At 33.6% G+C, this 14,276-nt stretch overlaps 1 protein-coding gene across 2 annotated transcripts in view; it reads left to right on the plus strand.

The window, feature by feature from the left end:
- Positions 1 to 13,864, plus strand: part of AEBP2 (AE binding protein 2) — a 58,710-nt gene extending 44,846 nt beyond the window's left edge. The window contains exons 5-9 of one of the 2 annotated variants that reach the window (XM_059082733.2): positions 1,056 to 1,180; positions 6,182 to 6,249; positions 7,952 to 8,065; positions 10,387 to 10,413; positions 10,988 to 13,864. In XM_059082733.2, coding sequence (XP_058938716.1) covers positions 1,056 to 1,180; positions 6,182 to 6,249; positions 7,952 to 8,065; positions 10,387 to 10,413; positions 10,988 to 11,033 — 380 coding nt within the window. In that variant the 3' untranslated portion in view covers positions 11,034 to 13,864. The remainder of the gene's footprint in view (positions 1 to 1,055; positions 1,181 to 6,181; positions 6,250 to 7,951; positions 8,066 to 10,386; positions 10,414 to 10,987) is intronic. The other variant, XM_067008834.1, reaches the window with a different exon arrangement.
- Positions 13,865 to 14,276: the final 412 nt, after the last annotated feature.

Below are 14,276 nucleotides of genomic sequence, written 5' to 3' on the forward strand. Positions count from 1 at the left end.
CACATTTATAATAATATTAGTGGGATAAAAATAGAAATTTTAAAAATGTTTTTATCATATCTTCAATGTTTAACTTTGTTGTGATCATACTAAAAGATTGCTTACTCTAAGTTTGTGAGTTTATTTTTTTTAAAATGGTGTAAGCGTATTAATCTAAACTGCATTATGACTGAAGACATTTTTCATATACATTTATTTTACTTATTCATAATCTATAGCTGTTATTATTTCCATTTCTCAAATAAGGAAACAGTCTAAGGTAGATCAAGCAGTTTGTGCAAAGTCACATTGCTAATAATTAGTGGCATTGAGAGTTAGAAAGAATTTTGGTGGACTCATTGGCATTAAAAATGTATTTATGGGACTTCCTTGGCGGTCCAGTGGTTAAGACTCTGTGCTTCCACTGTAGGGGGCACAGGTTCACTCCCTGGTCGGGGTACTAAGATCCCGCATGCCAGACAGCAGGGCCAAAAAATTAAAAAACAAAAAAAACCTCAAAAAAACCCAGTATTTATAATTTTCTTAGATTATTGTTAGAAGAGTTATTCTTAATCAAGAAAATGCTTGTCAAAAATTCCAAAATAATATGACCACTGTGTCAAATCTGGAAAAATTTTTGATTACATATTAATGTAAAGTGTTCATGTAATGTATTTCATATGTCTGGCTGAGGTGAATGAGATCTGTGTGTAGTGCACAGATGGAGACGTTTATCAGATTGTTGAAAATGTAGGACTGGTGCTCAGGAGAGATGCTGGAGTAAAATATAAAATTGTATGAAAAAAATAGTAGCTGAAATATGCAGTCATGAGGTTGGAGGCTAGAACCTCACACACCAAGGGGCAGAATTATTGTACATCCTTACCTTGTTAGCTAAGTTCTGTGTTTTGAAAGCAGAGAAAATCTTATATTTAAACACTAGATAGATACTTATTCGTTGTTTCAGTCTTTTTTACTTATTACATATTTTTGTGGAAAATGGGCTACTAATATGGCTGCTTGGAGACTGTTATATTTTTCTAAATATTCTTTACCTCTTTTATATTGACTTTTAGCACGACCACATGATTTCTTCGATGCACAAACACTGGATGCGATAAGACATCGAGCCATATGCTTTAACCTCTCAGCTCATATAGAAAGTTTAGGGAAGGGACACAGTGTTGTTTTTCATAGTACTGTAAGTATTTGTTTTTTTTTTTTTTTTTCAAATATTTCCCACAATTTGACATTTTAATGATTATGTTGAATTTTTTAGCCTTTAATTTGAACTATTTAAGAATATTGGGGTGGCATTTGGGCTACTAGGCATTTGAAGATCAGTCTCTGACCTTAAGTAAACTACTAGGTGTCTTTTCTGACCTTTGGTTTCCTTGCAGGTAAAGTTAGAGCATTAGACTTCTTTTAACTCACATCCCTATGTGGTGCATGCTCCCCAATCACCCATAAAATGCACATCTAAAGTTTGTGTTAAAGCTCTCCATCAAATGAAAGCTTCATGAAGGAGGGAATTTTAATCTGTTTTGTTCTGTGAATGTATTCCAAGTGTCTAGAATTGTGCCTGACACATAGTAGGAACTCAGTATATTTGTTGAATAACTATGTTGTTCTGCTTGGAAGAAGAAAAGTATTGAATTTGAAAAGGCAATAATGAATTTATTTTTGGTTAACTAGGAGCTAATAGAGAGCTGTTCTTTCTTCTCATGCCCCCTGCCATTTTTATTATTTTTTTAAATATCTTTATATTGCTATAGTTTGGTGTAGGTCAGTTAGTAGAAATAAACTTGAGACCAGACTTTTGGTGATTTGAATCCCCAGGAAGAGAGATTATTTAATTTTGCATGTTGAACTAGAAAATATCCTAAATTTAGGTTTTATTTTATATATTCTAATCAAAATGCATGAGAATTTAAATATAGAAGATCAGTATTGATATCTCTACTGGTTTGAATCTCTTATTCTTCCCATCTCCTCTAATAATGAGGCTTTTCTTGTATTTTCATTTTTTCTTTTATGTATACTTCCAATTCAAAATGCCCAATTTTGATTTTGATTCCCAAAATTAAAGGCAAGAAGATAGAAGATTAGACACAAAGGGAAGGGAATCTTTTCTGAGATTGGAGCACATAATGGTGTTAGTTTGGGGTTAAGGAAAGTTGTACCATACTTAACCTTCTTTTAAAAAATGTTGGAGGGCTTCCCTGGTGGCGCAGTGGTTGGGAGTCCGCCTGCCGATGCAGGGGACGCGGGTTCGTGCCCCGGTCCGGGAAGATCCCACATGCCGCGGAGCGGCTGGGCCCGTGAGCCACGGCCGCTGAGCCTGCGCGTCCGGAGCCTGTGCTCCGCAACGGGAGGGGCCACAACAGTGAGAGGCCCACGTGCCGCAAAAAAAAAAAAAAAAAAAAAAAAAAAAAAAGAATGTTGGAAATATAGTTATCTAAATAAGAATGAAGACAAAGTAAAAATGTCTGTGTTGGGAATTTTGTTGGGATTCAGCAAGATCAGGAGCTTGCTCAACAGTGATGGTTAAAGTCCTCCTTTGGAATTTGATAATGTACGTTTATGATTTGGTAGGTCTATAATTGTTCTTTTTTTTTTTTTTTTAAAGTTGAAATCTAACATTGATTTTATCCAAGTTTACATTTATGTATTGTTAATAGGAGATAAAAAATATTAATCATTTTACAAGTTGAAATAAGTGGAGGATTGACTGTAATCATAAAATAATTTCATGATTTGATAAAATAGACTTTTAATTATCTTACTGAATAAAAGCATGTCAGATAAAAAGTAAGTTAATTTTTTATCCTTAATTGAAGTATAGTTGATTTACAATATTGTTAGTTTCATGTATACAGCAAAGTGATTCAGTCATATATATATACATATATACACGTATATTTTTTCAGATTATATTCCATTATAGGATATGACAAGATATTGAATATAATTCCCTGTGCTATACAGTAAATCCTAGTTTCTTATCTGTTGTACATATAGTATTTTGTATCTGTTAACCTCATACTTCTAATTTGTTCCCCCTTCCCTCCCTCTCCCCTTTGATAACCATAAGTTTGATTTCTATTATTATTGTTCTTTTTTAGTCAGTAAGATGTGGTCACCAGACCCAGAGTGTGGCATTAGGGATAGTTTATTCATTTAGTACATGTGCCAGGTACTAATGATACAGCAGTGAACAAAACGGGCTAAAACAAAACAAGAAACCATGCCTACACTCGAGTGGAAGAGACATGATAAACAAGACAAATTAGCAAAATTTAAAACTTAAAAGGAAGTGAGGGTATGAGCCATTCAGTTATTAGGGGGATAAGCATCATAGCCAGAGGGAAAAGCAAGCGTAAGATCCTCAAGTGGGGACATGCAGGTATGTCTGAAGAGCTGTGAAGGGGCCGGTGAGGCGGAGAGGCAGTGGGGAGTCTTGCTGGGATGAGACGTTGGCTTTTGTTCTGCGTATATTGGGAAGCCATTGGAGGAGTTTGAGTAGCCATGCTCTGTTGTGATTTCTTTTAAGTAAAATTTTTATTGAGATATAATAAATACAGACTCACCCATTTAAAGTATACAAGGGAATTTCCCTGGCGGTCCAGTGGCTCTCACTGCTGGGCCTGGGTTCTGTCCCTGGTCAGGGAACTAAGATCCCGCAAGCCACACAGCACAGCCAAAAAAATACATACGCAATTCTGTGAGTTTTGACGGTTGTACTTACCTGTGAAACCACCACACCACCACAGTTGAGCTGTAGAACAGTCCTGTCACGCAGAACATTCCTGGTGTAGCTTTGTAGTTCGCCTCTGCCCCCTGCCTTAAGAGAACTCACTGATCTCTTTCCCCTCATGTAGGTGTTAATGTGCTCACTCTGGTTTCTGTATTGAGAACAGATTGTAGGTCAAGGTTGGGGAGAGAAGGCATCAGTCTTTTCAGTATCTCAGGTGAGGAAAGACCAGAATGGTTGAAGTGGCGATACTAAGAAGGGTTAGATTCTGGGTATCTTTTGAAAGTGGTATTGACAAGAATTATGGATGGATCAGATGTCAGGTATGATAACGAGAGGAAAGGATGACTCCAGTGTTTTTGGCCTGGGCAACTAGCCAAAAGGATGGAGTTGCCATATAATAGAGGCTGTGAGGTGAGCAGATTCGGGGAGAGGGGAGTATCAAGAGCCATAATTTCAACACCTTCCATAGAACATCTAGTGCTTCTGTCATGTAGGCAGAAGGATATAAGAGTTTGAGCTTAGAGGAAAGGTGTGGCTACAGGTAAGAATAGAACTTTCTAGTGTATTAGTGTTATTTAAAGGTATCAGACTGGATAAGATCACCTAGGAAGTATTAAATAGAAAAGAAATCAAAGGACTGCGGTTTGGGGCCTTTCAACATTTAATGATTTAAAGGGCAATAAATCTGATGAAATAATGGTCTAGTAATGAACAAGTATCTCTACATGTTAGGGAATAGAGGTGATGATGATAAGTACGGTTGTGTTTTAAAAAATGAAGCATCAGCTTCATGCTTTCATTAGAGCAGCTCTTTGGATGAAATCCTTAGGCTCACCATGGGAGGAGTAAAGATGATCAAAAAAAATGAAGGAACTAGAAATGTGATAAATGAGTCTGGAAGAAAACTTAGAATTTACTCAGAGTGAAAATAGTCTGAAGATGAAAATAAGTTTTCGAGCTGTAGAAAACATCTGAGAGGATTTAAGAACATGATTGATTACCTATGTTTATCATAAATTTTACAAACCTAGGAATAGGAGTGATTCACACCCCCAAGTGACATTGGGGTGGCAGAGGTACCTTGACTGAGGAAAAGTCACAAAGGTGTAGTATAATCTGAAGAATGCTTTTTCCTGGGAGAAGTGGAAGGAAGAAACATCCCTGATGGGAAAAGGTCTTCCTTGGAGCTAGGTGAGGAAGTTCTCTAAGGTTCCATGAGTATGACTGGGACGGTTGGTGGAGGCAGTTTGTGTTAAACAGTACTCAGATGTTCAATACTAACTGCAAATGTAAGTTTCCTAGTTACCAAATTAACTTTTATAGGAAATCACCATATTTATAGTGAAAAGATTTGCATAAAAATATTTACGTGAGGTCCTACGCCGTGCAGTTTGCTTAATTTGTCTTCTGTAATTGAAACATTTTCTTTTGAGCCGTCTCCAGAAGAGGTCAGCAAAATCCTGGCCACCAGTCAGTTGGCTTGCTGTACTTGGTTGCATTGCATTATTTTTATATCTTACTTCTTTGTAGAGATATTCTGTTTTAGCATCTGCAGATCTGTCTTTGAGCTTTTTAATTGATTCCATTACCGAGTCTAGAATTAGGGTGCTTAACTATAGGTTTTTAAATAATGGGCTAGAAACTGTTTTATATTTGTATGAAGTACTGTTTTTACTTCTAATATGTTTTGAGAATGACACATAACATTACTTTGTGAGGCTGTTTGGAACTTAAACCTTGGTAAAAATATTGTGATTTAGATTATTAAAACACTAAAGAGCTAATTTGGTTAATATGGCAGTTTTAAGAGTTAATAAAATGCCATTTTGATCGATTTTTAAAAATCATTACCTTCGTTTTCTGAATCTGGTAATGAGTGACAAGCATATTGTTTTTACTATGCTTATATAGGTCTTTATGTTCTGGTTGATCCACACTTTAACTTAGGTAGATTCTTAACTGAACTGAACACTGATTGGTTAGTGTTTCATTTAAAATAACAGAAATCAACCAACAAACAGAAAACTCCCAAGCAAACGACAAATACCTTAATCCTAAAAAGGAGACCTCTCCCTTTCTAGCATTATTTTTTCTTTACTGTTCATTTGTTCTTTGAAAGTATTTCAGTCAATATGGATTCTTGGTTGGCAGTCTGGCTCAGCTATAGACTTTGTAGAGAATAAAATAGCATTTTCAAAGATAATATGGTTTTAGTATTTGGCTGTAGAAAGCTACTTTGAGTTCCTTTTTTCTTTTTCTTTTGTGAAAATATATGATCAAAGGTGAGAAATTGCTACAAACTGGGGCAGAACAAGATGTGGTGGTGGTAATATCTGGTCCAGGACATGAAAACTTAAGTTCTTGATTAGGACCAAAAGCGTTTTTTAAACATATTAAAATGATCTTTTATAAATAGTTTTATGATTTCTTTTATATCATTACTAGGTAATAGCTAAGAGAAAAGAGGATTCTGGAAAGATAAAACTTTTGCTTCATTGGATGCCTGAAGACATGTAAGTATTTGGAATACTATATATATAACGAATAAAGTGATCAGTCTTGTTTGTATTAAAATCTTATACTCAAAAATTACTTAAGCTGTTGGGTTCAAAATAAAACACTTACAGAAATGAAACCACAAAACATTTTGAGGCCATCAGCCCTAAGAAGATAATCTGTAAAAGCTCTTAAGAGTACCTGGCTCAAGGTATAAGCTTTAAAACTAGCTTTTAAAATTGTTTTTAATGGAAGCTGTTAAAGCAATTTTTAATCATTTTTAGATGTGATTATTTTTAGAATTTTTAATGACCCTCAAGTAGGATAGGGTTCAAGCAACCTTAGTTGTGCCTTTGTTTGAATCATTTATTTAAAAAATTTCTAAACATTTTCCAGCACACAATTAATGGTATTTTATAGAAAAAAACAATTGGTCAGTTTTCCAGGAGTGTTAAATTTTTCTTTTGAGTTTTAATACCCTTTTATTAGAGCAGTTCTGGCCCCAATGCTCCTTAATTTAATTTCATGCTCAATTTTCCTTTTATTCTCAAAAATAATTTTTTTTGTTGTTGCAAAAGGTAATGAAGATGTATCATAGAAATCTTATCAGCATCAATAATACAATAAATTCTGGGCTTCCCTGGTGGCGCAGTGGTTGAGAGTCCGCCTGCCGATGCAGGGGACGCGGGTTCGTGCCTCGGTCCGGGAAGATCCCACGTGCCGCGGAGCGGCTGGGCCCGTGAGCCATGGCCGCTGAGCCTGCGCGTCCGGAGCCTGTGCTCCGCAATGGGAGAGGCCACAGCAGTGAGAGGCCCGCGTACCGGAAAAAAGAAAAGAAAAGAGTAGAATAAATTCAAATGAATGGAATCTCGGTTAACACTTGTTTTTTTTGTTTGTTATTTTTTTTGTGTGTGTGTGGTACGCAATTCTGTGTGTGTGTACCAATTTCTGATCTCATCTACTGCATTAGAGAGCTTATTTCCCTGGCTTATTATCAACACTGGCTATTGTTGGCATTCTTACATTTTTCATTTCTTCGATTATGAGCAAGATAATTTAAAAACTGTATCTTTGGTGAATTAATGGTTTGTGACCTTTGTCTCCCTTGTTCCTTTTTACCTAGTGAGTGTTCACTTGTTTCATATTGATTTGTAAGAGACCTTTTTATATTAAGTTTATAAACAGTTCCTTTTAAAAATATCATATTCAAATATCTGTATTCATAGTATTTCGGAAATCGATCAATCCAAATATCAAAATCATTTTATTTGAATTTTTCTATCGGTTTAAATTTTTTTAAATTCAGGATTTTGGTTGTATGTGCCTTTTTTTTAAAGTGGAAATTAATCTGGTGGGGTTTTTATTTCTTATTTCTTTAGAAAGAAACTAGGTGTCAGATTTTCATCAAGTTAAGCTCAGATATAGTTGCACTTAGCAAACGAAAAGACAGACAGTGTGTTCTAATATTTGTTTCTAAGTTTGATGTGGCTTTGCCATCAAAAATTCATAATTCATTTCCAGATTTATGCCTAAAATTTCACCTTGCCATTTTTTAGCCTGGACTCTACATCCCACTACTTAGATTGCTGAGTTTCCTTGGCATCTGAGAAGCTCGTTAACCTAGGTGCCCCAGTCAGACTAGCAGAAAAAGCTGGGTAATGTGAAGGGTAAATTTAAAATTAATGTTATTTTATATATGACTTGTTTTTTAATTCATAGTCTGCCTGACGTGTGGGTGAATGAAAGTGAACGACATCAGTTAAAAACTAAAGTAGTTCATTTATCAAAGCTGCCCAAAGATACTGCCTTGCTTTTGGACCCAAACATATACAGGTAATTTAATTCTTGCTTTGATGTTTTATTTTTTGGAACTGTAATCTTAAATCTCCTTAAATTTTGGATATAAAGTTAGGACTTAATTTTTAAGTACTGAATTTCAGTATCAAGCATATCTTGCTTTCTGGAGTTCATATATGGAAATTACATCACAACGATTTATAAATTGTAAACTAGAAGGGTAATATTTTGGTAAAGTTTATATGCCAGGTTAATTCCAGATTTACCTTAAGTAGCTTAAATTGTGATATACATAGTATTTTGAAAATAAGTTCCTTTTGTTTAAGTAGGTAATTCTTTTTTATAATATCAGACGTGTTGACCTGGGAATATATCGCATGTGCCCTAAATACCATTAATGGTTGAAGTTCTTAAACTTGTACTCTCGCCAAACTTTTCAAAAGAGCATTTTAAATATTACTGTGTTTTTATTTAAGAGGTAGCTCGGAGTGTTCACGTTTCTAACAATTTTCTGATCTGACCTTTGTTTTAGTGTGCTGTGCATATGAAGGTATAGGGGGGGAAGGAGAAGAGACCAACATTTCTGGCTATGTGCTGAGTCACTGTGCTAGGTGCTTTACATATACTTCATCCTCACAGCAGTCCTGTGAAGTAGGTGTTCCTATGTCTGTTTTACAGATTGGAAATCTGAGGCAAGAGGTTAAATAGCTTAAATCTGAGGCAAGAGGTTACACAACTAGGATGTGACTGAACTCCAGACTGCCTCTATCCACATGACATATACTAGGGTGATTAAAAAAGTGGTGAAAATGTTTAAAAAGCACTCTTAATGAGTGAACTTTATATATTTTAAAAAGGAATTCTAGTTTAGTATAGCAATAGGTTGGTAAGAGTAAGATGACATAATAATTGATAATCCCAAATGTGAATTTTAGCTATTATTGTAAAGGTACTATGTCTTATGCCAAATTTTGAAACTATTAAATACTTTGAAGGTTTTGTTCATTCCATGACTCAACTTTTTGGAATGTGAAGCATCTTCTGAGAATGAAATTCTCACATAATGGGCCTTGCCGTGTGTGGAAACATTGAGACTCTTCCAAACTTTTAAAGCATCTTTTGGTGAAGGTCCTAAATGTAATGAAAACTTGTTTTTTGTGGGATGAGCTAGGTTAGCAAGAAATTAACCAGCAGAGAGAATAGTGAAATGACCTTAAAGGAAAAGATTGAGGGACATTCGCTACCAAAAATATGAGAGTTATGATTTACCTTTCTCTTTATAAAGAAAAATAATTGAATATTCTTTATTTATTGGCACCTAATTTAGGGTTTATTTCTGCTTATTCTTTGAAGGGAGTGATTAAAATTTGCATTCTAAAAGAGTGGTATTTGGGGAGAGCCAAGACTGGTGGTAAACATGCCTTAAGCAGTGAGTTGACAAAGGGGCATGAATCTTAATTATAAGATTGAGACTAACTTCTGTGTTTCTGCCCTGCATTCTACTTCCCACTCTCTTAAGGGTCTTCCTTTTTCGCAGAATCAGCTTATTTTTGCTGTTCTTATGCTATATAGGAAGCAATTAAGATATTTTGGTGAAAGTGACAAATAATATCATTCAAGCTCAGAACTGATGTCCAGAAGTACATAGGACTTGCATCACCTGTTGTCAGGGTATAATTCTGCAATTAATTCTGATTACTGGAGTAATGAAGATGTTCTTAAGATATATTTGGTGCTTCTGTGGTGTTAATTTTCTTTAGCTGTAAACCACCCTCCACCCCATCTTAACATTTAATCTTGAGTCTAAACTTTCACGCTTCTGTTCTGTAAATTAGAATCAAGTCTACTCTAAAGTGGTACAGAGTCCTAGAACCCACTACATTTGCCGTGGTGTAACATCTTAGCAATGCGTGGATTTTGACTGGGAAAACTTGTGAAATTAAGAGGGGATAAAGCAATTATTCTAATTTGTTTCAGGAAAAATAACTTAAAGCTTATGCACATCTCAAAATGAAAGCATGACAAACCTTCCAAAAATATATTAACTTCAAAATGAGAGTAAAAAGGACATTTATTTGAGGTCTAAACGTTAGTTTTAAAGTATGGTTAAAATGTATGTGTTAAACATGAGATTCTTTTCTAGAAACACATTATCAGGCTACACAAAAAGGATTTCTTAACAAGCTATATAATGTAACTAAATTTATATCCATCATGTGAATGCTTTGGAAATAAATTTTCATGGTGATCAGTGATCATCACATTGCCTATTTCTTATACATATTTGTATTTTTGAAGCACTTAACGTGTTTTTCATTCAATTGAATAAAAGAATACTCCTTTTTCTCTTTTTCTAGAACAATGCCGCAGAAGAGGTTGAAGAGGTAAAAAATAAATAAATACATAAAAAGCAAACAAGCGGGGACACCTGCAGTCTTAGTCACTGACAATGGGTTTAGTAAAAGTTGCACATTAGAGTCAACCCCCTTCCTTTTTTTTCCTTAAATCCAGTATTTAGAATAATATTTATGCTTAGTGTAAACATTCTGTGAATGAAGTAGGCTCTTCTGTGGAATATATTAATATATTACTGTATATCCACATTTTCATGGAATGGTACTGTGGGAGACTGAGCAAACACTCTTCTGGCAACTTAGTAGAACAGCTTCTTAAAGGCTTTGCATGCTTGCTGCTTTAAGCTGCCTTTTTTTTTTTTTTTTTTTTTTTTTTAATTTAAAAACCCTTTAGTGATTACAGTAGTTTATATTGAAAAGAAAACCAATTACAACATGTGCCCTTAAAAATACCAAAAGCACTGTAAGGATATTTGTCTTGACAGTGTCTATTGATTTGAAGTCATATAAGGAAATATTTAGACAATGAAAATTATCAAAAGATAATTTACCTTTCAATTATGATAAATAGATGTGATTGGTTGCCATTTGTGTTCTTTTGCAGAACTCTGATAAGAAAAGTGTTCAATTTGTATTTAAGCAAACAGTGAACGACATTTGCAATCAACTAAAAATTCGTCTATCGAATTAGGGCTGAAAATTTCTGTTAAAGAGTGTTGCAGTATGTCTGGTGGCTCCCCTTTCAGGACTAGGGTTTTCTCATGGAGTACATACAGTATGTTAATATTTACCTATATAACTAATCTGTTAACGGTTTTTGAAAAACCTTTATTTCAAATTATTTGAATAATCCTCATATTTTCATTTTAACATATATAAGCCTCTAATTTTTTTTTCTGAGGAAAGCATTTGGTTTATGAGTTTCTTCTTAGCATAAGAAAAATTGTATTTTTTTTAAAAGTATCTTCAAACTGAATCCTTTATGCACCAAAGTTGGTTTTGAAAAGGAAAATAAAATCACTTTCTTGCTTGGTAAGCAAGAAGCCATATGGAATTTTTTTTTTTAACTTACAGAAATGGAAATATGTGTAACTTGTTAGTATTGTATCAAACAAATGTTGCATAGAGATAATAGAACATTGCTTGTAAATAATTCAGCAGATTTGTAATATATTTTTATATTATGAAATGTACTGTAGATGTTTTTCTAGAGGCATGAAAAGTTAAATGTATATATTATGGGTAGAGATAATATTGAAGGATATTGTAATTCACTAGTGCTGCCAGAGGAATTGTTAATAAAGCACCTTCTTTAACAATAAATGTCTTTTGCAGACTTAAGGGACTATGTACTACTGTTAATATCTGTAAGAACAAAACACATTGAACATCCTTCCAGAAAGTCTTTGAGGGAGGACCTATACCCATAATAGAATTATGGCACTCATTTCTGACAGTGACCGTGAAATCAATTATTTCCTTACTGTTGGAAGGACATATTGTAAAGTATGTGGTTATATGCAGTCAAACTGCAGAAAATACTCCTGATTAAGGAGTTTTCACTTTACTACAGTGATATAAAAACCAGCAGTTTTTACACTAAAATTTTTTAAAGGAAGAATAGACAAAAATATAGAATTAATAAGCCTTTTGGTTCCAAAATGGGAAAGGTTCCATGATACATAAATCATTTCTCATTTACTTTAAAAAAATTTAAAAAAATAATAAAAATTATGGGAGACTTTATTCATTAACAGTGGGGTAAAGAGCTATATACGTGAAGTGAGTCATATAAAATGAAGTGCAAATAAAAGCAGTGCTTCTATAAGACATTCTGGAATGGTTGTTTAATAAGGGTATTATTCATATGACTTGTAGCAAATGTGATTTTATTTTTAAAAAGAAGAAAAGCAGTGTGTTTTCTTACTATTTTTTTGTTTTCTTTTGCTTAAGCACTTCATCAGTTGCTTTATTCTGTATCTACGAAGTAATCTGCAATCTCCTTTGTTCTTTTTAAAGTTTGATTTGTTATAAAATTGCCAAATAGAAGTGTTTCAGATATATAGTTTGTTCCTGTATTTTTATTTTATTGCCTCATGTTCTTGTAAGTCATTCTTAATTGACCGATGATTGTAGACCTTGCCTGAGTATTTTTTCTAATAAAACAAAGCAAATCACATTTAGTTTCAAAATTGTAACAATTCAATTAAATTTTAACACATCTAAAATATACATCTGTTTTCTTCAGGGGCACAGCGAATAGATTAGTTTTCCCATTGTGTAGAAATACTAAGATGTCAAAACCAAATTTCATGGTTATTGATTAGCCTCTGAGTACTCAGTCGCTCAAGATACTCTGCTGCTTATCTGACTTTGTTCTGATACTATTTACACACCAAAAAGAATATTGAATTAAAATGAAATAGTTTTATAACTTGTATGTATACACACATGCAATTATGATTGGGAAACAAGTGTGGAAATTTTTATTTTATAGTGTTCATTTAGTGATAGCTATCCATCTATATTATTCTTCCTACCCCTGTGGCCTCCCCTGACCCCCAATATGTGACATATTTGTAATATGGCACCTGAAATAATTAGTCTCATATTCAAAATCCATTGTCTTTTCAGCAGCAGGCAAAACTGCAGCTCACAGGCATACCCATTCATTTACTTGTGACTGCTTTCTCCCTGTTGTGGCAGAGCTGAGTAGTGACACTTTATTGCCTGCAAACTTAAAATACTTACTGTCTCACCTTTTAAGGAAAAATTTGCCAATCCCTGGTTATAGTTGATAAGTTTTTTTGAAAAATAAAGCTAGACCGCACAACTTATATTTTAATATGATAGTATTATCTTGGTAATAAGCACATTAAATTTCAGTGAGCTGTTTAGTATATATCAGAGTAAATATTTGCCATATTAGGTACATGCAACAAATGATGGTTTTTTTTTTTAAACTTTTACATTGGAGTTCTTAATAGCTTCTAACATTTCGCCGTTTGTTTTTGTATTTTGTTTTGTTTTACTAAATAGGACTAAGTGAGATTTTGTAAATCAGACCATGTTTAAATCATACGGCACATCTGCTCTATCTGAAAGAATCTTGGAAGTGGAAAATACTGTAAAATTTAAAGTTGTTTATTTTTCTAATAAACTTACTTTTTCATATATAACTCTTCCCTAAAGTGGACACACATTACCTCTGAATTTCAGATGAAAGGAAATTAAGATGGACAGTAATTGACTCTCAATGCGTATTTTAAGATTTGTTTTACTCTCGTTTGAAAGCATTGATAATCACGTCAGTAAACCTTTGTGAAACTTTTTTCCCTTTCACACCTTAATAAAGTGTCTTAAATATGCAAGTACTCTTAAAAGGATAGAATTTGCCACAGTTATTTAAGACCTCTTTTATTGTTTGCTGTTTGAATTCTTTTTTAAATACTGTATGGTTAATAAAAGTGTTAGCTATTTGAATAAAATATAAAAATGGGAAAATATGGTTTAAGTCTTTAAAATAGTTGATGGGGGGGCTTTTTATATGGTTACAACTATTTTTTTCTTTTTAAGTCTTTAATAGTTCTGCATAAGTTCTCTAAAAGACAAAGAGAAATTCTTAGTTTAGGTAGACTCTCAATTTGAAAAACTGATATCTGTATAACAAGACCTAGGGTTGCAGACCTTACAAGGAGATGCTTATATATATAGTCTTTATTAAAAAGGGAGTTGAATCATCTATGTCATTTGAATGTCTTGGGGTTTTGGTTCTTTTTTTGAGAGAAGTGGCACTTTTTTGGATTTCAATGAAAAATATTTTTCTATTCTAAAAATGTATAAAGTATTTCTTAAAAGGTAAGATTTTTAAAGAAAACGTCTTACATATTTTT

Source organism: Kogia breviceps, chromosome 12 (assembly GCF_026419965.1).
Source record: "Kogia breviceps isolate mKogBre1 chromosome 12, mKogBre1 haplotype 1, whole genome shotgun sequence".
In the NCBI taxonomy this organism is placed as follows: Eukaryota; Metazoa; Chordata; class Mammalia; order Artiodactyla; family Physeteridae; genus Kogia; species Kogia breviceps.